The sequence below is a fragment of the Mya arenaria genome, chromosome 1 (assembly GCF_026914265.1).
Source record: "Mya arenaria isolate MELC-2E11 chromosome 1, ASM2691426v1".
In the NCBI taxonomy this organism is placed as follows: domain Eukaryota; kingdom Metazoa; phylum Mollusca; class Bivalvia; order Myida; family Myidae; genus Mya; species Mya arenaria.
The window spans coordinates 17,537,493-17,563,100 of record NC_069122.1 but is presented as its reverse complement, the minus strand read 5'-3'; the positions used below and the strand labels follow the sequence as shown (position 1 = coordinate 17,563,100).

Sequence of the window (25,608 nt, the reverse complement as noted above, 5' to 3'; positions counted from 1 at the left end):
TTTTGAAGTATATGAAGAAGTATCATAATTCAAATGAAAACTGAATGAACTCTTACTTAAATTTTACCATGATGAAAACTGCCAGAAGAAGCGAACAGAATGAAATGGCATAGCCGGTTGTTGACATCACACGGATATAAACGATGTGTACCTGTAGAATATAACAAAATTTAGCACATGTGAATGGCATAGCTGATATGAAGACCTAAATCTGGAGTCATTATCTTGATTGTTATAGATTAAAGATTGGCTAGTTATCAGTTAAATAGCCAATATCTAGGAACGCAATCAAGAAAGCATTTGAAATATCCGTCTTCGTGTTAATTGAATGATAATGTAAAGAGCAATTCTAATTTGGAACAAAGAAGCCTGAATTGAATGTTTTGTGCATGAAAAACAGTAAATGAAACGACTGAATATATAGTGCACAATATTACAGGTTACGACCCTAAAGACCCTTAACACCTATTACCATGAAAAGCTGTGGAATCTCTTCCTGAGGATTGGTTGGTTTGAGACACTGACTGTAGTTAGACCAGGTGCTGTTTGTAACGGGATTAACGAACCATTTACCATCAGGCAGACAAATCCTCGTAGCATTTCCTGTAAAATACGGATGGGTGGATCAAGTAAATGAAGTTCATTGCCTCTTAAATTAATCACACGCGAGATTGTGTTTATGATTGTAAGATTGTTGGTTCAGTTCAGGCTATCTGTTAGCTTACTACGTAAGCTTACTATTTTGTTGCGTATCTCTGTTACATCTTAGCGCATATAATATAATAGAGAACAAAGTCGCAAACACCTTTATAAAACACCCTGATTTTAGTTGTTGGTTCCGCGCTCTGACGTTAGCTTTTTTTTGTGGCGTATCTCTGTTTCATCGCAGAACATACAATATAGAATGGGAACAAAATCCCTGAGTTTAGTTATTGTTTTCGAGATGGTTCCTTGCTTGCAGTGAATGCAATGCAAAGCAATAGGGATACAATAGAATCAGTTAATTTGGTGAGTAACGGATATCCGCACCTGAACTCAAGGCAGGTGTATGATATACACATAGTAATGAATTGCGGACGTAAAAACTATGTACATGTCGTCATGAAATATTTTCAAGATTATTTATCTTGTCATCCTCCTTATGTGTCAATTTGTGTGATGAAGTACACATTAAAATACTGATTAAGCAGGTGCTAGTGGTGTTAACGGGTTGTGTAAACTAATATACTGTCAATGAAACCCAGATTACAGTTTTCATTTTTTGCTAAAATGCTTCAAAGGGGATCTATAAGTCAGATGACGTACAAATTACTAATGTCTCATGTTTCGTCTTGTATGTTTCTTGTGAGATGTAATCTATTATGTGGGTATTATTATCCTGCTTTATCACTAATATAGCGAAATGCAATGTTTAAGATAAAGAAGGAAAGTAGTTTGAAGAATTTAATTGTTAAACGTCGTCCTATCAAAAGCGTTTACTAATCATCGGTAACCTTTACCTACCATTTTTGGTAAGAAAAATGGATATATTATACCTACCATCGGTATAAAATCCCTGTATGTAAGTTGGACAAGCTATGTACTGTACGGTCCCCGCTGGAGTATCTGGCCAACAGGCTATGTCGTCAAATGTTTGATTGCAGTACACACCTGGAACATTTATAATATTTTGCTTAACAAAGCGTTGCATTATACATATGTTGGAATAAAGAGGTTTAAAGGTTGTTTGTTCGGGTTTTTGTTCCTTGATGTGTTAATACATTTTTTCAGGTTGGTTGGTTTTAACAAGGTTTGAATTGCCATGTCACGGTGGTTTCAATTGATAAAACAGACGTGTGTTTCTAATCTCTCAGTCTATTACGAATCACGTTAGTTAATACTTGTTTTCAGTTTACCAAGTCGTAAAAGATAATCACTCATATAGTTATGTTTGGAATGCTTTGTTTTTAAAATTGTTGATACTGAGTTATTTAACATATTTGTACTTCACTTGAAACTATATTTGAAAAACTATCGTTCGAACATAATTTTGTAACTGAAATTCCAGATTTATCATGAATAAATTTTAAAAACAGTTACGATTTATGGCAATATAGAGCATATTCCGTCACATTTGTAAATAATTGCTAAAAATATATTTCTAACTCGAACTTGTGATCAGATTTGATATTGTTTCATGCAGTGTGTTCTTTTTTCACACAACGCTATTGTTTTCGATGTCTGACCTTATAAAATGTCAACGATTCCCTTTATCATACACACTTAAGGATAGAATGGTTTTACTCAACGTCACCCTTAATTCAAAGTTTGAATTTCTCATCTTCAAATTTCTGTCAAAGGCCCTCTCAGCCTAATGGTTTTGTAACGATTGTAAACAGATGAATGGCAAATGTGTGTGAATCCGTATTTGTAATAGAGAGCACAACCAGAAAAATCGAACATCTTCCGGTTTGAAGATCGTTTTGTTTTTGTCTTTCTCACAGCATCGGCTTTTTACTAATGCTCACGCTACTCATGTATTTACTGATATCGTTTTAAGATTCTTGTGTGAAGCTCGGTGTGTATCGGAAACAAATTGTCGACATTAACGTCATTCTTTGTAATACGATAGATTAATGGAAAAGAAGAGAAAAATGATACGTGCGGGGATATCAGAGTGTATTTTCGCCAAATAAAGATTGAACGTGTTTCAGATATATCAATACTTTATTGATAAAAACGCCTCGGAAGTCACATACATCAGATAGGCTAGTGTTTGCCAAATTGATATAGGGAACCCCTCAGACAAACTTTTGTTCTACTATTTTTCATAAAAAAATCTTGATTTGATCGTAAAAAACGAATCACCTGAAACATTTATATATACGGTGAAGTAAATCACAAGTGGTCAGCTGCACTTTGTAAATTTAAAGGAAATCAAACAATTAACAATTCAAAACAGTTTCCATTGTTTTGAATATTTATGCGAACAACTACAGAAACAAGCTCAGTAGCAAAAAGTTTAAACATAATCCTGGTTTAATGGCACTGGGTAAACGCCAAAGACATAGAACATAAAAACAAAAGAAATCACAAACAAGAAACATGGAAAAACACTACAATACTCCACCAAATTCAGCCCGCTCCTATGCCCAAATCAAACTTATGGGCGCACAGGGCTCGGACAGAATTCTAAAGTTGCTGTTACTGCTGTTTCGTTCGCAAAAACTATGTTGTGCTCTCTGAAGAACGGCAGTAAATCTGAACGTATACTTTATTATTAGGCATATAATAAAAAGAAAAAGAGAGTTTGTTTCATTACCATTTTTCAAAATAGTTCACCACTTGAGCACCGAAACAAATAAATCACTCGCGGCTATGCCATTCTTTAAATATAAGCCTTTGGTGCCAACATGTGTCCTCTTGTCTGATATTTTGCTCCGCCCCACATACACTTGAACATATAATATTATAACTATGACAACGATATTTAAATATTTAAATTGGAATATGTGATTTAACTCGTTCAAGGCGAGTTTGGCGGAAATAAATGAAGCAATACATCAACTATTTGAAGCATCACAAATGAACAAGTAGGCGAAACTCGGTTAGGGCCAGTACAGCGGAACTTAATGCAGCAATACATCAATTTCAACACTACTTTCTTTTGAAGTATCACGACATGTCTAAGATAGTACTTGTAGTTTTTTCTAGTGGCTCAAGCTATCGACACCGTAGCTAATATCCGTTTACACCGCTTGTTCTTGATAATGACGTGCTATTGCATCAGATAGGCACGAAGCCATTAGATATGATTTTGTCTAAAAGAGATAATAGCGAGCATATTTTTCACCCAGCAATAATTGTGGTAATTTGTTATATTTATCGATAGGTCGTTACGGAATCGGGTTCCAGGAATATTTGTATTGTTCAAATATGTTACAACAATTGTAATCAGCTGTTTGGAAAGCAACACGTTTATTACGAATATAAAGTAATGGTTGAATAGTGTAAAATTTATTTTTTAATTGTCTGATGCGATTTTAAATGGTCTACATTATATTGTGTAACTTTTTAACATATTAGCAAGCCCGCGTTGCTAGCTACCGCTTCACCTTATTAGGATCAATAACGACTGACTGCGCTTGAGAAAAAAATGCTTTTTAATGGCCAAAATATAATATTGATCACTAATATTTGTATAGAATTCTTACAGAGCAACCGGCCGTGCACCCCAGGTTAACGAATGAAGTGATTTGTAAAGAATGTTTCACATAAAAAAATCACTTGTTACTCCAGACTTCACTGATCCTTCAAAAACGGTACCAAACCATTGTTTTCTAACGATGTTTATTGAATGAACTTTATCTGAGGTCTTTTTAGTTGTGAAGTTGTGAGTCTCTCGTTGAGTGTATATATGGTATGTTGTGAAGAGTCTCTTCTTGTGTATTTTAGTATAATGTGACATCATTGGTCTCTCCTTGACTTTCTGTGAGTCATGCTTTGACGTAGTGAGTGTCTCGTTGAGTTTCTGTTAGTTATAATATGTTGTTAAAAATCTCTCGTTGAGTATCTGTTTTTTTTTCGCTGTAAGTCTCTATATGAGCATATGCTAGTAACTTCTGACGCTCTAAGTCTCTCCTTGAGTGTCCCTTAGTATGCCTTGACGATATGAGTCTCTTGTTTGTTGAATGTCATTTTGTATGATATGACGATGTGAATTGATTGTCGAGTGTCAGTTGGTATGCTATGACACTATGTACATCTTGTTGAGTGTAAGTTAGTACCCTACGACGATATGAACGTGAGTCACTTGTTCAGTGCCTGTTTGGATTTTATGACGATGTGAATCTCTTGTTATGTATAAGTTTGCTATGTTTGAGCTTCAGTAATTATGCTATGACGTAATGAGGTTTTGAATGTGACTCTTATGACGCTACTAATATGATATGATATATTGAAGGAAGGTAATGAAAAAACTATGGTTATATATCAATTTAATAAATTTGTTTATTAAATAACATTCTATATATACAATAACTCTAAAATTATTCAAACTTAAGATATTATGGCATTTGCATGTATTTATGATTAATGGGTTACCTTAATGACAGTTACGATGGATTTACTAACCTGCCAACCTCTCCTTTGGAAACCTACGACATTTGTCCCATTCCTGGATAACGGCAATGTTCTGCTCTTCTTTGGAAATATGCACCTCACCCTGAAAATACACAAGTATCATTTCAGGAATTTTAAGGATATTTGAGTATGTTAACTAAGGATGGCTGGTGACCCCAAAGATATAATTATGTAAAGTCAAAGGAACTTGATAAGACTTTTGACAAGTTTTACATGTTAATGGTCCTATAAAGAACGGCACACTTAATCGTGTGTGTGTGTGTTTGTGGCATAAGCCACAAATATCAATCTTAACTTTTTAGAAAAAATATATGAACAATCTTCAATATCATTTTTTTCTCCATAAAATAAAAGAATCACTTTAAATCTCGTATGAAAATCCGCTTTAGTCAATATTCTTAAGAAATTGTTTTAAACGCCCATTTCAACCTAGTTATTTACCATTTTCCATTTAAAAGAAATAAATTTTAAGAATAAAATTTGAGCCAATGGCATTATGACACCTTTATTTACAAACAAAATATGCTTCACACAATGTACTCTGAATAACCTTGTTTTAAATTTTCCGCAGCACATTGTAAGGTCATTTACTTGACTTCGGCAGAACCATTGCGATAATACCGCCTGGAACTGTGGCTTTGAAATCTAGGGTAAGGCTTCTTTCAGATACCGCAGATGAGAAGCCATACAAGGTAAATACCCCCAGGTTGTCATTGATAAATTGTTTAACGTTATACCGTCACTTGCAGTTGAAAAAAAGCTTTGCAACTATCTTGTCTTTGGTTGTGAATTATAATATTTTCAGAAGTTAATAGAATGTTTTAGTTTCAACGTTTGTTTAAATATTGAAAAAAAAAACATATTTGTACAATTTTATTTATTAAATTATAATTACACAGTGTTTATCCCTAAATACATGTCGATAATAAAGCAAGATGCATGTACGTAACGATACGTCGTTTTATTTATCGTATCATTTCTGTTCCGTAAAAGCACGATATCGTCGAAACGCTAATATTCCATCTCATTATCTAAAACAGGTGTTATATCTATAATAAGGAGGAACTTTTATTCCATTCTCATATTTTAAGAATGAAGTTTATTTATTATCACTCTTGTCAAAATTATTATTATAACATTTGTCTCAATTCATTATTAACAACTTTGAAACAAAACCCTGAGCTAAGAAGGGTATTGTCTTCTACTTTTACTCCTGTTACAAATTTTTATTAAACACTCCAACTTTGTTTATTAATATTAAAGGCTGTAACTCGTGGGTGAAATATCAAGCTTTTAACGATAAACATGATATTCGTGACAAAGAAGACCTAAACAGCGATTATTATTGTAAAGTTTCTTAAGAATTATATCGATTTGAAATAAACGCCATCGCATGAACTTCGAATAGTTGCCTAATGTGTAATCATTTAATAAATGAATTATTTATTAAAGAAATGTTGACATACTGATTTGATGGTTTGCAAGCAAAATGTTATGAAAAGTAAATCTAAAGGTTTGCAATAATGGGTCAATATTTTTCTGATACTCCTTGAATAACCGAGAGTCCATCTTCACAAATATACAGGTCAAAATATATAAAATATTCAGTTTCTGGTTTGTATTATAATCCTGGGGTTTGCAAGAGAAGTTCAAAATTACTCTGATACTCTCTGAATAACCTAGAATATATCTTTACAAAATAAAGGCCAATGAATATAAAACTGATCCATTGAAATGGTTTGGATCTCAATATCTACTTATGTTAAACGTACTGCAGTCTCACTATTGTTCAGGTGTACAGTTCATCGTTTGCAAAAGCAGTAAACAAACCACATGTGGGTTTATGTGCATATGGTACATATTTCATGTAATCATTGCTAAAGAAAATATGCAAAAATTTTTACCAGAATGCACATTTTTAGATAAATATTAACCAACATGCAGCCTCCAATATATCGGCTGGAGCCTATTTTATTCGGTTCCCGTGTAGGGTGGACTCGTTTAATTGCGACGTACACCTCGCCTCATTTAACGACATATTCCGGAGCATCCACTGCATACCATTATCGAGCTAAACACAAAGACTAATTAGATTTTGCTTATTATAATACTGTAGATAGTCCAATGTCCGTGGTGTCTGTCTATATTGTTCTGCAAGCTGTGTGTGTTTTAATGCACTTTAGTCATTCGCCATGTACCTGTTAATTCAAACACACAATCGTTAGAGTTCCAATTACTTATCGGATGAAAAGCAACTACAATTAAATCTTGATATGATAAAACAGACTTTCAACATAATTTGACAGCAAACGAAATATACAACATATCAACATATTGTATTGTGAGGACCAATCTTGCAAAACGGCTGCTCTTTGCCAAGCAACCCTTAAGCAATGCGTCAATATATAATAAGTGGACCAAACACAATTGATATGCCTTCGGAACGGTAAACATCCGAGTAACAGCAGTAACGACGGTCAGAAAACAAATGAATACCAATTATTGAATGAGCGAACTGACGTTTATCGTTTTCGACTCATAATTTTAAAGTCCGTTTGCGATAGTGTTTAATGTTTTTCGTGTACAATCTGTATTTGTAGTTATCTGATTGTTTACTACGAATATTACACTGAATTTCACTGTTTGTGGTACATACTTTTGCTGTTTTTATTCTATTTCAAATAAAATTAACTTAAAGATGAGTTGTTTTCAATACTTATAAGTTATGTAAATTTGCTTTGCTAGTAGTTTATATTTTTCTACATTGCGCTCGAAACAGACGTCTATTCAGGTTTATGACATCATTTCCTGTTTCACTGCTATACTCTAATTGTACAAGCAACGTAATTTAAATAAAAACAAAACGAATTTGTGAAATCCTCCGTCCCATTTTCCAAACGTAAAATGTTGATTTATAACCTGAATTTTACACAAACGCGATATACGATATTTAAAACAACTGAAATAGCCAGAGACAAATGTTAACAGAGTAAATGATTCGTATTTTCCGTGTTCAAATGCTTGGGCGCGTCATTGCAATTTCACAAGAAGCGCTATAGTACTTTATGTACTTCAACGATTTGTAAAATCGCTTCTGAACATTAAAACTGCATGAACGCAGGAAAAATCATATCAGTTCTGAATTATGTTTTTCTTCCACTCATAAAATGCTTCAGATAATATCAACATTTTACCGGCCTCCCAGGCATCAACTATTCACACATTAATGTACATATTATTCTCAAAGATAATTGCGTAACATCTTGTATTCGAATCATTTAAAGGTAGCAACATTCTCCTAAGGAGTGATCGATGTTTTGATCTCATAAATTACATGATTTACAATTTCAGCAATATGAAATAGAACCCAATCTCAACCAAAGGCAGCCAAATATGTATACAAGTAATGCAAAATGTTCAGGGTCCACAAGCATCTCAAGTCAGAAGCAGAAAAGCAAATTCAAATGCAAGACTATTACAAGAAGAATTACATTTAAAAGTCTGCATGTTCAAAAACAATTCTACAATCGGGCAAAAAACTTTTTCCAAATTATGCTATAGCATAGATCTTTTTAAAAATTTGAGAATTTAGGACCAAGCATTTATGATCACTAAATACAAAAAAAGAAGTTTGTGTTTTTTATTCCTTTAAGAACTAAAACACTTTTAAATTACGTCAAAATGATTTGGGGTCACCAAATCCACATAATTGCTGATCGGATACCTTAAGTCACTAAGCCTTAAATTAAAAGAATAATTGATAGTGGAGACAGCTGACTGTTAAGGCATCTAGCCGCATTACTTGTATTTCTTTAACTGTTTGCCGTTCTTGTGTCATTGCGTCAGGTTATAAACTAAATGTGTAAGAATGGGAAGAATGTAAATTGTATAGATTATAAAATAAGCAAACTTATCCGTATGCTTTAAGTATGTTTACACTAGATATATACAACATAATTTTTGCGTTGTGATTCTAATAAAGTTCAGGTCATAAGAAAAGTGACCAATTGTATAATAGTGGCTACGACAGTATAATGAAAATAAAAAGGCTCGAGTGTCCTCGTAATATTAAACGTACGTTGTCTAACATAATTTTATAAGTCTTACATGGATATAAATGTTCAGCTTTTTGTTTTAAATATTATACATAGTTGATATTTCAGACAATGTTTTGCTATCTGACCCAAAATTAAGTGGGTTTCCGAAACCAAATTAGTCTAAAATTATTTGACAGGTTATTGTTTGAAAAATATGTTTCCAAAAACATCACAAAATCCGTTATTTTTGTTATTGGATTTCAAAGATACAGTCATTTTACGTTCAATTTTAGATGAAATAGTTTAAAATGATATATTATAGAATGATTGTGAAACAAATTTTTCCAACATTATATTAATCACTTTAGGTGGTACGATTTCACGCGAGAGTGTGGTATTGTTTTTGTGGGGAAACCGGGGTATCCCGAGTAAACCCACTTGACAAATAACCGAAAATACATTATAAATAATGTTATGGCGGTTTGTATTCTTGTTTTTTGTTTTAATTATTTCTTTATTTTTTAATGTTTTTCTACATCTGCATAGTCCTAACAAAACGCACAAACGCTCAAGTTTTTATTAAAAAGAATAAACCTTATAACTCCAATACCAATGCATTATTGAACGGTAAAACAGCCATCAGCGTAACTTCAATGATGCTATCAAAATATAAAATAAACTGTAAGGTCGAACATGAAAAAACGGTTTCTCCCTGCATAGCAACTCTTGAACAATGAGTCAAGGCAGACTCAGTGGAAGGAACACAATTGGCATGCCGTGGTATAATTAAGCATCCGAATGACAGCAATAGGACGGTCAGAAAACAAATGACTGCCAATTATTAAATAAGCGAACGAATTTGACAAATAAATGAAATAAATCTACCATAGTTTTAAATGATTATGTTTACAATCTGTCGTATTTGTAGTGTTCTGGTTGTTAACATTTTCACATTTTGGTGGTACATCATTTTCCAGGTTTATTTCAGAAAAAAATAAACTTCACATTATTCGTTTTTAAGACCAATTTTGTATAAGAATATAACATAACTTTAGTTAAAGATTGTGCTTATATTAGATAAAAACTGACGATAGTTTAGGATGAGCCGCTCGGCTTTATGACGTCATTGGTCATTCCATTGCTGCACTCCGATTTGACAAGCGCGGCGTCCATTTTAACAACGGTAAACACGTTTAAGAATAACCGCTGTACACATATCTTAAATGAGGATAACGTATTTATCTCTTTAATTGTGTGTAAATGCTTAACATGTGATTCATGAAACAATTAAAATACACAGCGACTAATGTTAACAGACAAGCTGATGGGTAAACTGTGTGATTTCATGCGGTTCGGACAGTCAGGTGCGATATTGCAAATTTCTTCAAAAGAAATGGTGCGCTAAAAGATTTTATGTTGGAGTAGAAGCGTTGATAAGCGTAATTGCATGAAAGATTAAAAACGATCCTTTAATAGGTTTTTCAAGATTTTTAAGCAACTTGACTTTGGATGAACATACTTTACCTACCATTTCAGAGACTACTCCACCTCCACGTTTATACTCCAAACAAACGCATAAAACAATTAATGCTTGTCCAAAACTATTCATTGTTTGTGTATTATTTTCGTAATGACACTTTGAATGTTTTGCTTGCTGTATTTATGAAAAACATGTATTATGAGACGTTCAAAGGAGTTTAAAACATGACAATGTTTATTATAAAATTAATGTCTCGTTTAAATAGCTTTCCATGAAGTAAGACACGTGATATATTCCTTTTCTCTAATAAATATCTATCCATCTAGACACTAAGTTTATGTTTATTATTGTTAGTTCCTTTGCCAGCTGATGAAGTAGCCATAGTTTTATGTGAAATGATAGATATGAACTTATGTATTCCAATATAAATACTATAATTTATTGAAACTAAACCGCCTTGATCACTAGCAGAGAGTGTCCTATCCTTTCGCTCGAAAACCTGATACTGTTCTAAGATACGGCTTCACTTCAGTCTATTAGTCTTAACAATTCTTGAAGAAGTGCCAATATTTTACAAGAGATATAACAGGATTGAACTCTAGCTTATTCCTAGTGTTTGTAAATTTATTTAAGTATTATAAATTGCATTAAGTACAATGCACTACAATAAATATATTCCGGAAGGGAAATCCTTTAGGCATCAATACTTAAATCAAAACAGTTGTACAAGAAGTAATGATAGGAATGAATAAAGTGTGTTGAGGATTCTACGTGTAAATAAACCCGACCACCTGTGTTTATATCTTCGATGATGACATCAATCACGCAGTTTATTCCTTAAATTTGCACTAGTTAATTATTGATTTACAGAATTGATGAAAAATACCTAATTTCATTTAAGAAAACTAAACCATACAGACACTGATTCTGTAAAAAGGAAGACATTTCCGGTTTGCACATTGTATTGCTACAGACAAAAAATAATGCCAAAATAAAATCTCATTTTATGGTAAAACTGAAATGCTAATGACAACATACCTAAAGCCAGCCATAATAACTTTAAAACATGTTGATTTCAGTTTTTCGCGGCCATTTGACAAAAAACAATCAGTTAAAATATTTCCATTATTACCATGAAAACTACGGGGACAATCCCTGTAGTCGATCAATAAAAAAATGTGCACAGGGCCCAATATCACGGTGGCATGAAAATGGAATCCCGCATGTTGGATCGGATAATAAGTGTTTGTTATGTAATTTATGGATGGCTCTCCGAATGCTACGTCTTTGCCATCGGAGAAACCTGTGGAAACTGAGAGGAATCATCGCATTCAAATTTTACAAATGACACAGTGGCAGTGCCAAACCATAAGTGGGTGGGGAAAGACTAGCCGGGAAAGAAGGATCAGATGAAATTGCTGCAGCTGGTATTTTTTTGGCGTTAATCGTATGGAGGACATTGCTAATAAAGCGTTTTTGGTCAGCGCTTGGTTTCCTGATGTTTGTCCACATGGAAGTTTTATTCAGATTATCAGAACATTGATAAATATATGAGTGAATAAAAAGACCAAACATAAAATGGGTAGAATGTTAATTGTATGGATTATAAAATAAACAAATAATCCAAAGCTTTTAGGTGCGTGTATACTGGGTGTATACAAAGTGTATTCAAAGTACGTCTAACGAACGTAAACAGTATACAGCAGTACAACAGTGGCACATATGGTATGCAACCAAAGAACGACTCAAGTGTGATCGTGATAATAGTCGTATATTGTTTGTATATTATTTTATATGTATTATATATTTGTGTTCTGCTTCTCCTTGATTGTAGCATATAAGAAAAATATAGTATATACGAATCGCTTAGGTAAACGACCAACGAGAAGGGCATTTCGGATGCCTGGTGATTAATTTGATAATTAGTAAAAGGGTTTTGAGTGAGGAAATGTTTTCTCGAAAATAAAACGAACGCCTAATTTTGGTACAGATTTTCACCAAGGTCAATTAAAGTCCATTTTCAGATGAAATAAAGAGCGAGCAAATTTTAAAAATGTATGAATAATGTTATTTTGTTCATTTGTTTACATATGCTGCACTCATCAATCATACCGTTCAAAATTACCATAATCATATGGGTTACTAGACAACACTTCTAAACATGTCCAGGTTATAGAGCTACCTTTTCTTTTAATCATAACAAAGCTACAGTAATAGTGTGATTTGTATAGTGTGTGTTTGTGGGAGGGGCGTGAATATGCGTGTGCGCGCGTTGTGCTGCTTTAGGTTGAACAGTACTCAAGTAGAAGTTTCATTTGTTCAAATGCCCGATTAACTCCGATTCAAACATACATTATTTTTCAAACAATAAAGTTTATCTCAGGTTTCCCTTTCAGACATTTAAACTTCTTAGATTGTTGTTATCTTTCCCGTGTATATTTTAATTGATAGACGCATATTTAAAGGTATAAAACTATTGCCAAAGATATCATTATCAGTGTATATTTCCTCTGTTTCATTTTATATAAGCTAAATCAGATATCAAGAACAGATATGATTTGCCTGGCGGATATTTGTTTAGCCAGATCTCAGTTAAGTAATGTTTTGTTTGAAGCACACTATTGGGGGAAAGAAAATGTTTGTATTTAAATCATGTTTGCATAAACCAACTTGGCAAAGTCTTTGTCAACTTTTTTTAACAAAGCATTATCGCAAAGCAATTTAAAACTAATAAAAGGTTAATTTTATTTCCCCCACAGTATTGTTGACCAGTCGCTTTCAGCACTTCAAACTTCTCGTTTGTTACCGTGCCGTTGTCCAAGCGTAATTTATATATACGATTTAAAACGGTTGTATCGTAACCAAAGTAATTGATTATATATTAATAAACAGCAATGTTAGAACTTGCCTCTTCAACAGTCTTCATTAACGAATGAATGAATTGAAGTGCAAGCTCGTGGCCGAGCGTTTATACTGCATGACTGCACGGAAAATAAGAATTAACCCTTAAATGTAAGTATATGTAATGCTTCCGACGAACCCATCTTTCAGGCTGAAATTGCGTATAAGATATCAAAATGCTGGGGTTAGAAACTAGTTACCATAAATAATATTTCATATGATTTATAATATAATTTGTAATTAGTAATTAGTTTTGTTACATTGTTTAAGCAATAAACGGAATGTTTACTTTATTAGCGAATTTATATGAGTTTACATGCTAACACCTATTTAATGGCTTTGAAGTCTAGGTAAAGGCCTCTTCATACCGCAAATGAGAATACTTTTTATATGTTCCAATGTTGTCACTGATAAACATGAATTACGTTATACTGTCCTTTTAATTAACATAAAAAAAGTTTTGCAAATATCTTGTCTTTGGTTAGGGATTAAAACTATTTAAGAATAATTTATTTGCAGTGATTTAAATATTGCAAAAAAATACTGGTTTATTATTGTTTTTTATTTATTAAATTATATTTGACAATCAATATCCCCTAAACGCATGTCAGAAATTTTGCAACATTAACTTACATATACATATCGCTAATACATGTACGTATCGATATGTCGTATCAATCTCAAATTATGTTTAGTCAAGGAAAGATATCGGCGAAAAGCTATTATCCCTTATCCCATATCCATATCTAAAACACGTTTAATATATATGGTAAGGCGGATCTGTAGTTCAATTCTTATATAGGAATTCGTTCATTATCTGTCTGAATGTAAGGAATTTAATAATATACGGAAACGCTATGTAGATAGTAAATACATAAGATACCCAAACGTTGTTAATTGTAGCAAAGTTATGCAATGGATAAGTTCAGGTTATACCATACAGTATAAAGTTATGTAAATTGATAAAAGGAATAATCCTAAAATTTGTTTGACGGACATGTGCAATCGTTTTTCAAATGGCCTCGTTCAATGTCTAAACCAATGTTAATAAATGGGTAAAAAAGTGTGATTATGACTAGTTATGTATTTATGTGAAGTTTTAGTCCGATTTAAACTGCCATAGACACAGACTAGTCTCGTTCTCAATATCATGTAATATGAACTATATTAAAACTAGTATCGTTATGAAATGTGACATGAGTTACATTTAATAAACTTGGAATAGTGGAAATGATACAGATATAGAAATTCAAAAGGTCGATAAGTTCGTTAACATTTTTGTCCATTCAATATTAACAATTTTTAAGCAAAACTCTGAATTAAGAAGAAAGAGAATTGTCTTCTACGTTTTTCCTTCAGCTATATTTGTATTAAACGTTCCAACTATTTTGATTTTAAAGGCCATAACTCGTTGATGTAATATCAAGCGTTCTAAGATTAGCATGATATGTGATGATAGAGAAACCTTCAACAGCGATTAATAATTTCTTAAGAATTGTATCGATTTGATGCTATCGCATGAAGTGGAATGGATTGATGAGTAAACTGTTATATATTAAGTGAATCGTTAATTAGCGAAATATTGAAGGTTTCCAGGCATAATGTTATCAAAAATAAATCTTGAGGTTTGCAATTGTGGTTCAATATTTATCTGAAACTCCGTGTATAATCGAGAATATATCTTCACAGATATACAAGTCAATGAACATAAAATATTCACTTTCTCGACTGCATAATTATCCTGTGCTATGTTTCAACTCTGATCCTTTGCAATGGCATGAACTTCAATATCTACTTGTTTTAAAACTACTGTACTTTCTCTGTTGTTCTGGTGTAAAGTTCATTGTCGGCACGCACAGTAAATATGCCTCGGGTGGTATATAAGAATATGGTACCTATGGACGTGATGTCAATATTGTAACAAAACATATGCAAAGATTTCCCCCGAATGCACATTTTAATACTAATATTGTCCTATCTTTAAAGGATGGATCACGCAGTGTCCAATATCACAGTTGGAGCCTATTTTATTTGGTTCCTCTGTAAGGGGTGTACGCGTTTTATTGCGACCAAAAGTTGACCCCATTTTAAATCGAATTCCGGGTCATCCACTGCATACCGCCATCGGACTAAACAAAAGGGTTTATTGATGAAGCCTGGTGTACATGTACCAGGATTAATTAGTCTTTTAAGTACTGAGTTGTCATCTTGGTTTATATACTACTGTTAATATTTCAATGCATGTGCTGTATGTCTGTGTTGTTTTGATAATGCATATAAGGCTTAAGTCATGTGCCTTTATCCGTTAATATTTTGGCTATTTGGCTTGTTTCTGTAGTTTTCATTGTAGTATCGTTATAAAATCAGTGTTTAATTTCAAATGCATACAAGTTTACGTTTATTTTCCTAAAGGTAATCGTATGAAAAATGTACGAAGTTTATCAATACTAATGAGATCTAGACGGAATGGATCACCCTTTAAGCGCAACTTGAATGCAGAAATCAAATTATAAAAATAGCGTATTGTTTTGCGAGGGTCAACCTTGAACAACGAGTTTTTATTGACGAGGCCCGGTGTTATAGTACAAATATTATATAGACTTTAAAATGCCATCTTGTTTTATATAATACTGAAGATAGCCCAATAAACGTGATGTATGTCTGTGTTGTTGTGCAAGCTGTTTGTGTTTAATGCATATTAGTTATACGCCATGTGCCTGTTTATTCAAAGACACAATCGTTAGCGTTATACTTACTAATCGGATGAAAAGTGTATGCAACAAAGCAATTGTAATTAAATCATGATTTGATAAAACATACTTTCAACGTTATTTGAATGCAGCAAACGAAACATAAAATCAACATATTGTATTGTGAAGGTCAACCTAGCATACCTGCACAACGATTGCTCTTTGCAAAGCAACCCTTACGCAATGGGTCAAGAACGAATAAATGGAACAAACACAATTGATATGCCTTCGGAACCGTAAACATCCGAGTAACAGCAGTAACGACGGTCAGAAAACAAAAGAATGCCAATTATTGAATGAGCGAACTGACGTAGTTCGTTTTCGACTCATAATTTAAAAGTCCGTTTTCGATAGTGTTTAATGTTTTTCGTGTACAATCTGTATTTGTAGTTATCTAATCGCTTACTACGAATATTTCACTGAATTTCACTGTTTGTGGTATATACTTTTGTTGTTTTTATTCTATTTCAAATAAAATTAACTTAGAGATGAGTTGTTTTTAATACTAAAAAGCTATGTAAATTTACTTTGCTAGTAGTTTATATTTTTTATTTCTTCATTGCGCTCGAAACAGACGTCTATTCAGGTTTATGACATCATTTCCTGTTTCATTGCTATACTCTAATTGTACAAGCAACGTCATTTAAATAAACGAAACCGAATTTGTGAAATCCTCCGTCACATTTTCCAAACGTAAAATGCTGATTTATAACTTAATGTTTACACACACGCTTCATATATGATATTTAAAACAATTGAAATAACCAGAGGCAAATGTAAACAGATTAAATGATTCGTATTGTCCGTGTTTGGATGCATTACAACACTTTGACGCGTCATTACAAATGTCACAAGAAGCGCTAAAGCACTTTATGACTTCATGGATTTGTATTATCGCTTCCGAACATTAAAACAGCAGGAAAAATAATATCAATCCTGAAATGTGTTTTTCTTCCACTCATAAAATGCTTCAGATAATATCAACATTTTACCGCCCTTCAATGCATCAATGTACATATTATTCTTAAAGATAATTGCGTAACAGCCTGTATTCGAATAATTCAAAGGTAGCAACATTCTTCTAAGGTGATCAATGTTTTGTTTTGATGTATTACATGATTCATAATTACAGCAATATGCAATGGAAACCGCAGCTAAACCAAAAGCAGCCAGATACCTATACAAGTAATGTGAAATGTACAAGGTCAAAAAACACCTTCAGACAGAAAAGCAAATTTATTTTTAATGCAAAAAAGTCTATTACAAGAAGAAATATATATTAAAAATGATGTTTGTACAATTAATTTCTTCTACAATCAGGCAAACCACTTCTACCAAAATATGTTATATCAAAGATCTTTTTAAACATTTGAGAATTCAGAATCAAGACAAACAATAATATGGACCTAGCACATTTAAAATCAGCGACCATCCCATTCAAATGAAACAGATGAAGAAACAATGAAACAGCATGAAGACGGCAACCTCAATATAGTTATTAACCTGTATTGTTTTGAATATCTACTGGCACTGCCTTCTTCTGTAAACGAGTATCAGTTTTATATTGATCCACGGTGATATTAACAAATGGTATATGTTTTCAGACAAAGGGTAAAGATCACGAATTTGTATGTTCAGCCCCGCCAAGTCTATAAATATAAGCCATAAAAATGATGCTTGTAAATCTATGTTATATTCAAATATCAATCTTACATAAATATATAAAAAAATATGTAATGTGTTATATTTCACAAACAAAACATGAAAACAAGATGTTTAAGAGGTAAAAATGCTGGGGTTTTTTTTGCAAATTTTGCAATTGTTCATGTAGATAAACGTGGCCATTTCTTTTTTAAATCAAAACATATTTATTCAACATTCTTAAGAAAGCAAAATATGAAAGCTTTTGAAAAATATATCAAGTCCAAAAACCTCACTGTGAAAGAACATAATATTTGTTTAAAATTACAATTTCGTTTATCCACTTCAAATAACAAATCAGAATATTTACAACTTTGCTGTGGACGACGATACTTAGTTTTGTTTAAAATCCATTTTGATATATATATACCCATAAATTTCATTTTAGTTAGTTTATTGTTTTAATGAGACGTTTGTAACATTCTAAAATGTATATAAATGTATACAGAAAATCCCGTTTATATAGCTTTTTTCATCTAAGCTTCAATAAGAAATTTAACAATCAAGTAATCTAAATTCTGTTAAGCGTTAAAAGCATGCCAGCTGAAGAGGTAATTTTCGTTAATATGAAAGGACAGATATGAAATAATGTAATAATGCTATCAAATATAAATCCTATAAATAATTGAAACTAGTATCACTTGATCACTAACAGATCGAGTCCTTTCCCCTCGCTCAAAAATCTCATACTATTCAATGTTATTTAATAGTAAATTGACTTCATGGAATGTAACAAGCGGTTTTACTCAAATAAAGTTATGTCAATCGAAAGTTTAATTTAAAGTATGTTATAAGTTTAACTATAAATGAAACAGTTTATTGACAGCAATGAAAACATCAACACTTTCATGAAACCTAGCCCTGACTAAAGCGATATCCTAGTTTTTTAGTGTCACAAGGCTGTTTAATTCTGGTATTATTTGAACTGTTATTGTTTGCCTTTTAGTAAAAAATTGCATATACGATCACTAAATACACATTAAAAAGGTGTGTGTTCTTTTTATTTTTATCAAAATTTGCCAAAATGAACAGTTGAATCATAAATATTTAACAACGACTGTGTAACAAGATATTACAACAGTATATTAAACACTCTCGTTTGCACGATTTAAGGCGAGGGTGTGGACTTGATGTGTGGGTAAAACCGGAGTACCCGGAGGAAACCCCCTTGAAAAATGACATACATAACAAATACGGTTATGGCAGTTTGTATGCCTGTTCTTTATTTCCTTATTTTCATTGTCATTATTTGTTTGCATATTTTAAACATGCTGTACTTTCTTAGTTATGAACCAAACGCGCAAACGCAAAAATGCTCTAGTTTCAACTTTTAAGAATATTCCTAAAAACGCATGACGATAATCAATACCAATGCATTCTTGAATGGTAAAGCAGCCTTCAGCGTAACTGCCGTCGAAGTATAAAATTATCCGTGAGGTCAACCATGAGAAAACGGTTTCTCTTTGCATAGCAACCCTTGAACAATGCGTCAAGGCAGACTCAGTGAAACGAACACAATTAACATGCTGTGGTATTGTTAAACATCTAAGTGACAGCAATAGGGCGGTCAGAAAACAAATGACAATTATTGAATTAGCGAACAGACTTAAAACATATTTGACAAATAAATGAGTTAGATAAATTAGCTGATTCTGTATACAATCTGTCGTTTTTGCAGTTTTCTGGTTGCTAACTTTTTCACTTTGGGCGGTACAGTTTTTGTTTTTCCAGGTTTACCTTAGATAAATAATCTTCACATTATTCGTTTTTAAAACCAATACTGTTTTAGGATATAACACAATTTTAGTTAAAGATTGTGCTTATAGTTTTCAGAGTGAAAAACTGACGTTAGCCGCTCGGCTTAATGACGTCATTGGTTATTCCTTAGCTGCACTCTGATATGACAAGCGCCGCGTCATTTTAACAACGGTAAAAACGTTTTAGAATAAAAGCAGTCTCTTTCCACATATGTTAAATGAGGATAATATATTCATCTCCTTACTTGTGTAAATATGCTTGAAATGTGATACATGAAACAATTAAAATACACAGCCACTAATGTAAACAGACAAATAACTGATAAGTAAACTGTGTGTTTTCATGCGGTATGGACGCTCAGGTGCGATATTGCAAATTTCCTCAAATGCAATGGTGCGCATAATAATTTCATGTTAGATGAAGCGTAAATACTGCATAATTGTATGAAAGATTCAAATCGATCCTTTAATATGTTTTTCAAGATTTATAAGCAACTGACCTGTGGATGAACATACTTTACCTACCATTTCAGAGACAATTCCACCTCCACGTATATACTCCAAACGAACAAATAAAACAATTAATGCTGGTCCTAAACTGTTCATTGTTTGTGTGTTATTTGCGTAATGACTCTTTCAATGTTTTGCTTGCTGTATTTATGAAAAACATTTCTTATCAGACATTAAAACAATTCTAAAACATATACATGTTTATTATAAAATTAATTTCTCGTTTAAATAGCTTTCCTCTAACTTAGACACGTGATATAATCATTTTCGTCAATAAAACATCTACCATTCTAGAAACTAAGTTTCCGTTTATCCTTGTAGTTCCTATGCCAGCTGATAAAGTAGCCATAGTTTAATGTGAAATGATGGATATGAAATTATGTAATCCAATATAAATCCTATAATTTATTGAAACTAAACCGCCTTGATCACTAGCCGACGGAGTCCTTTCCGTTCGCACGAAAAACTGATACTGGTCTAAGACACGGCTTCGCTAGAGTCTATTGGTCTTAACAATTCTTGAAGAAGTGCCAATATTTCATAAGGCATAGAGCCGGCTTGATCTCTAACTTATTCCTAGTGTGTGTAAATATATTTAAGCTTTATATATTGCATGAAGTACAATGCTCTGCAATAAATATAGTCTGGAATGGAAATCCTTTCATACAAATTCTAACAACCAATACAGTTGTACAAGAAGTTCTGACTGGAACTAAGTTCTATAAGAGTTCTGGAATGAACAAAGTGTGTTCAGAATTTTTCGTATTCAATACAGAAACAAACTATGTTTATACCCCCGATGATGGCATCAATCTCGCAGTTCTATTCGTAAATTTTCACCAGTTGATTACTTATTTCCAAAATTGATAAAATTTGAAAATACAAACCCTTACACACATTCTTTTCACTGATTCTGTGAAAAGAAAGACATTTCCGGTTTGCACATTAAGACAAAAATAATGCCAAAATAAAATTTATTTTATCGTAAAACTGAAATGCTAATTATGACATACATTAAGCAAGCCATTATAAATTTCATTATTGATATCAGTTTTTCGTGGCCTGTTGACAACATTCAATAATTAACCATAAACATATTTTTTAAAATTATAATAAAAGCTACAGGGACAAGCCATACCATATTTAGGTGTACAAGACAAGGACCCAATATTAGGATGGCATGGAAATGAAAGTCCGCATGTGCGATCGGATTAATATCTTGTGTTATGTCAATTATTAATGACTATCCGACTGCTGTACACAAGGCAAGGACCCAATAGCTAGATGGCATGGAAATGAAATTCCGCATGTGCGATCTGATTATGAGTGTGTGTTATGTCATTTATTTATGGCTGTCCGAATGCTGTAGTTGTTGCCATCGGTGAAACCTGTGAATACTGAGAGGAATCACTGGATTCAAATTAAACAAATAACACAGTGGCAGTGCCAATCCATAAATGGGTGGGGAAAGAAAGGCCAGTACGGAAGGATCAGATGAAATCGCTGCAGCTGGTAATATTTCGGCGTTTATCGTATGTTGGACATTGCTCATGAAGTCTTTTTGGTCAGCGCTTTGTTTCCTGATGTTTGTCCGCAGGGAGGCGTTATTCCGATATGTACATTAATATAAATATACAATTATTCGTGATCGATCCGAGTTTATCCAAAAATGTTGCGTTTATCTGAATATACTCGCAATTGCCGAAAGGACGTTCATTTATGGAATAGAAGCTAAGTTGTAAATATCTAATAGTAAATTTCATTCAAGGTATGTGAATAGCAATTTAATTGCATAGCAGTGATACAATTTGTTTACTGAGAACAGTACCAACGCCCCCATCCCCGAATGAAGCGATATTATATTTGTATTGGACGTAAAACTGAGTTATCCTGAGCTTATCCCGTCATTGCCATTAATGACTTGTGAACCCATGTGACCTGCAATAACTTGAAAATATATTGTTTGCTGAAGAGTGTGTAATATGTAAAATATATGAACAAATATGCACTTAATACAAACGTATAAGTGTGTTCTTTTGTTCCTTATATAATCTGAAATCGGAAGTAAACTGTCATATTTGCATTTTTTAGGCATAAAGATAGTTATATGCAATGTTTGTTTCGGCATACATCGTATTTGTAAACATAACACACTATAATATTATGCCACAGAGCTAGGGAGGTCAACAGTTGTGTTTGCCAATCGGACTCCATTTGCTATCGATAATCGAATCGATTCGGACCAAGCATTTCGATTTACTATTGGACAATACTCAAAAGTTTTATAGTAAGTAATACATTTTTATACATTGTTTCATTATGATCATTTAAATGGTTAAACCTAGAATCAGTACGTGTGATGCTATAGTCATACCTTTTGCATCAGTATGTATGCAAAATGATGCACACCGGATCAAGTAAGTTATCTTAGCATTTTGTCCATGTAAAAGCATAAGCATATTAGATATTTGTGAACAAACTTAACCTTCAATAACCTATTATATTGAACATTTTATTAGAATATCTTTATTTGATAAAACTTTCACATAAAAATGTAAATTAGTTTATTACAAACGATACCAAAAAAGGTTTCAAACAGAATGCATCGAGACAAGTAAAAACATTTTGTAATTTTGGGAGAGTTTGTAAGTTTTTAAGCAAAAGTGTTCACCGCATTTGTGTAAGATAGTTGCCTCCCTGGTTAAAATAAACTCAACGAAACGATAATTTTACGTAAAGAAAATTGACATTTACTCGACTTTTACCACAACACAAACATACGTAGTTACCGGAAGTAACATAAGCGACATCGATTTTGGACAACCACTATCGATAGCATTGTCAGCGAAGATTTATCGATTGTACTCGATAATCGTTTCATCACTAGACAACAGGTACTCACAATCGAGTAATTTACAACATGTTTAATAAGGTTCGACCATTGGTTCCAGATGTATGCATTTCATCTCAATATATGAGCATGCTGCAAAACAGTTCACATTTTTAAGTAATCAAGGATGCATTTAACAGCCTTGCTAACTTGAACGAATTTTTTAACAATCGCCCAATAACGGATAGCGGAGACAGCTTACAGCATCTAGCCTTACTTGTATTACTTAAACTACTTGTCATTATTGTTTCAGCGAGACAGTTCATAAACAGACCAAACATAAAATTGGTAGAATGTATATTGTATGGATTATAAAATAAACAAATAATCCAAAGCTTTTAGGTGTGTGTATACTGGGTGTATACAAAATACGTCTAACTAACGTAAGGTCATCACGAGAACAGAATACGGCAGTATAACAGTGAAACAGATGGTATGTCGACCAAACACGACTCAGGTGTGATCTTGATAATAGTCGTATATTGTTCGTACATTATTTTATAAGTATTATTATTTGTGTTCTGCTTCTGTTTTTTTCTGAATTGTAGAATATTAGAAAATAAAGCATATACGATTCGCTTAGGTAAACGACCCACAAGAAGGGGAATTTCGGATGCCTGGTGATTAATTTAAATAAGTTAAAGGGTTTTGAGTGAGAAAATGTTTTCTCGAAAATATAACAAACGCCTTATTTAGGTACGGATTTTCAACAATGTTAATTTGCGTCCAGTTTCAGCTCAAATAAAGAGCAAATATTAAAAATGAATAACCATAACTATGTATAATGTTATTTTGGTCATTTGTTTACATATTGAGCACTCATCAATTATACCTTTCAAAGTTTACCATAATCATATGGGTTACTATACAACACTTCTAAACATGACAGGTAATATAACTACCGTTCCTTTCAATCATAACAAAGCTACAATAATAGTTATTTAATGTGTGTTTGAGGGGAGGGGCGTGCATGTGCTGCTTAATTGGGTTGAGCAGTCCTCAAGTAGAAGTTTAATTGGTTCAAATGTCCACTTAACTCCGATTCGAACATCTATTTTTTAAACAAAAACGTTTAGCTTAGGTTCCCCTGTCAAACATTTAACCTTATTAGATTGTTGTTATATTTCGTGTGTATATTTTAATTGATAACATATAATACAAAGGTATAGAACTATCACCAAAGACATTATAATTAGTGTATATTTCCCCTGTTGCATTTTATATAAGCGAAAATCAGATATCAAGAACAGATACGATTTGTCTGGCGGATATTTGTTTAGCCAGATTTAAGTACTGAAATGTTTTGTTTGAAGCACGCAATTGGAGAAGAAAGAATAATTGTATCTAAATCATGTTTGCATAAACCAACTTAGCAAAGTCTTTGTCATCTATTTTTAACAAAGCATTATCGCAAAGCAATTTAAAACTAAAAAAAGTTATTTTTTTAAAAGTACACAGTATTTTGAACAGTCGCTTTCAGCACTTCAAAATTCTCATTTGTCATCGTAGCTTTGTACAAGCGTAATTCATATATACGATTTAATACGGTTGAATCGTAACCAATGCATAATGTTAATAAATTAATGAACAGCAATGTTTGAACCTGTCTCTTCAACAGTCTTCATTAAAGAATGAATATATGGAAGTGCAAACTCTTGTCCGTGCGTTTATACTGCATGACTGCACGGATAATAAGAATTAACCCTTAAATGTAAGCATATATAATGCTTCCGACGAATCCATCGTTCAGACTTTAATTTAGTTTAAGATATCGAAATGCTGGTATGTTGCAAAACCTGACTCCTATCAATTCTTTGTTTTAATTAAGCTACAGAGGGAATCCAGCAGATAAAATAAGTAATATAACGTCTCAGATAGGATCAATCACTGTCGAAGCTATTTTAACTTTAAATACGGAGATTGACAGATGCACCGGATAATATGCTCTTATCATCAAATGTACGCCACTATAGTAAGAACAAAAATTGTTGTTGGATGAAGCGTTTCTTTCAAACTGATTATAGCGTTTTACTGACTTAAATATATTATTATGAGTAAACAGACCAATTAAACTCTAATCATCATCATCATCATCATCATCATCATCATCATCAGCCTCCTCCTCCTCCTCCTCCACCTCCTCCTACTCATCATTATCATCAGCATCATTATCATCCTCATCATCATCATCATCATCATCATCATCATCATCGTCATCGTCATCATCATCATCATCATCATCATCATCATCATCATCGTCATCATTTTCATCATCATCATCATCATCATCATCATCATCATCATCATCATCATCATCATCATCATCATCATCATCATCATCATCATCATCATCGTCATCATTATCTTCATCATCATCATCATCATCATCATCATCATCATCATCATCATCAAATATCAAATTAAGGTGAGAAAACTGAATTATTGAATTGATATGGATGGA

General features: G+C 32.7%; 1 protein-coding gene across 1 annotated transcript in view; it reads right to left on the bottom strand.

Moving 5' to 3' along the window:
• Positions 1 to 25,608, bottom strand: part of LOC128225213 (secretin receptor-like) — a 72,027-nt gene that overhangs the window by 19,318 nt on the left and 27,101 nt on the right. The window contains exons 2-5 of the mRNA XM_052935303.1: positions 5,113 to 5,203; positions 1,540 to 1,650; positions 473 to 603; positions 57 to 151 (exon numbers count right to left, since the gene is read on the bottom strand). Coding sequence (XP_052791263.1) covers positions 57 to 151; positions 473 to 603; positions 1,540 to 1,650; positions 5,113 to 5,203 — 428 coding nt within the window. The remainder of the gene's footprint in view (positions 1 to 56; positions 152 to 472; positions 604 to 1,539; positions 1,651 to 5,112; positions 5,204 to 25,608) is intronic.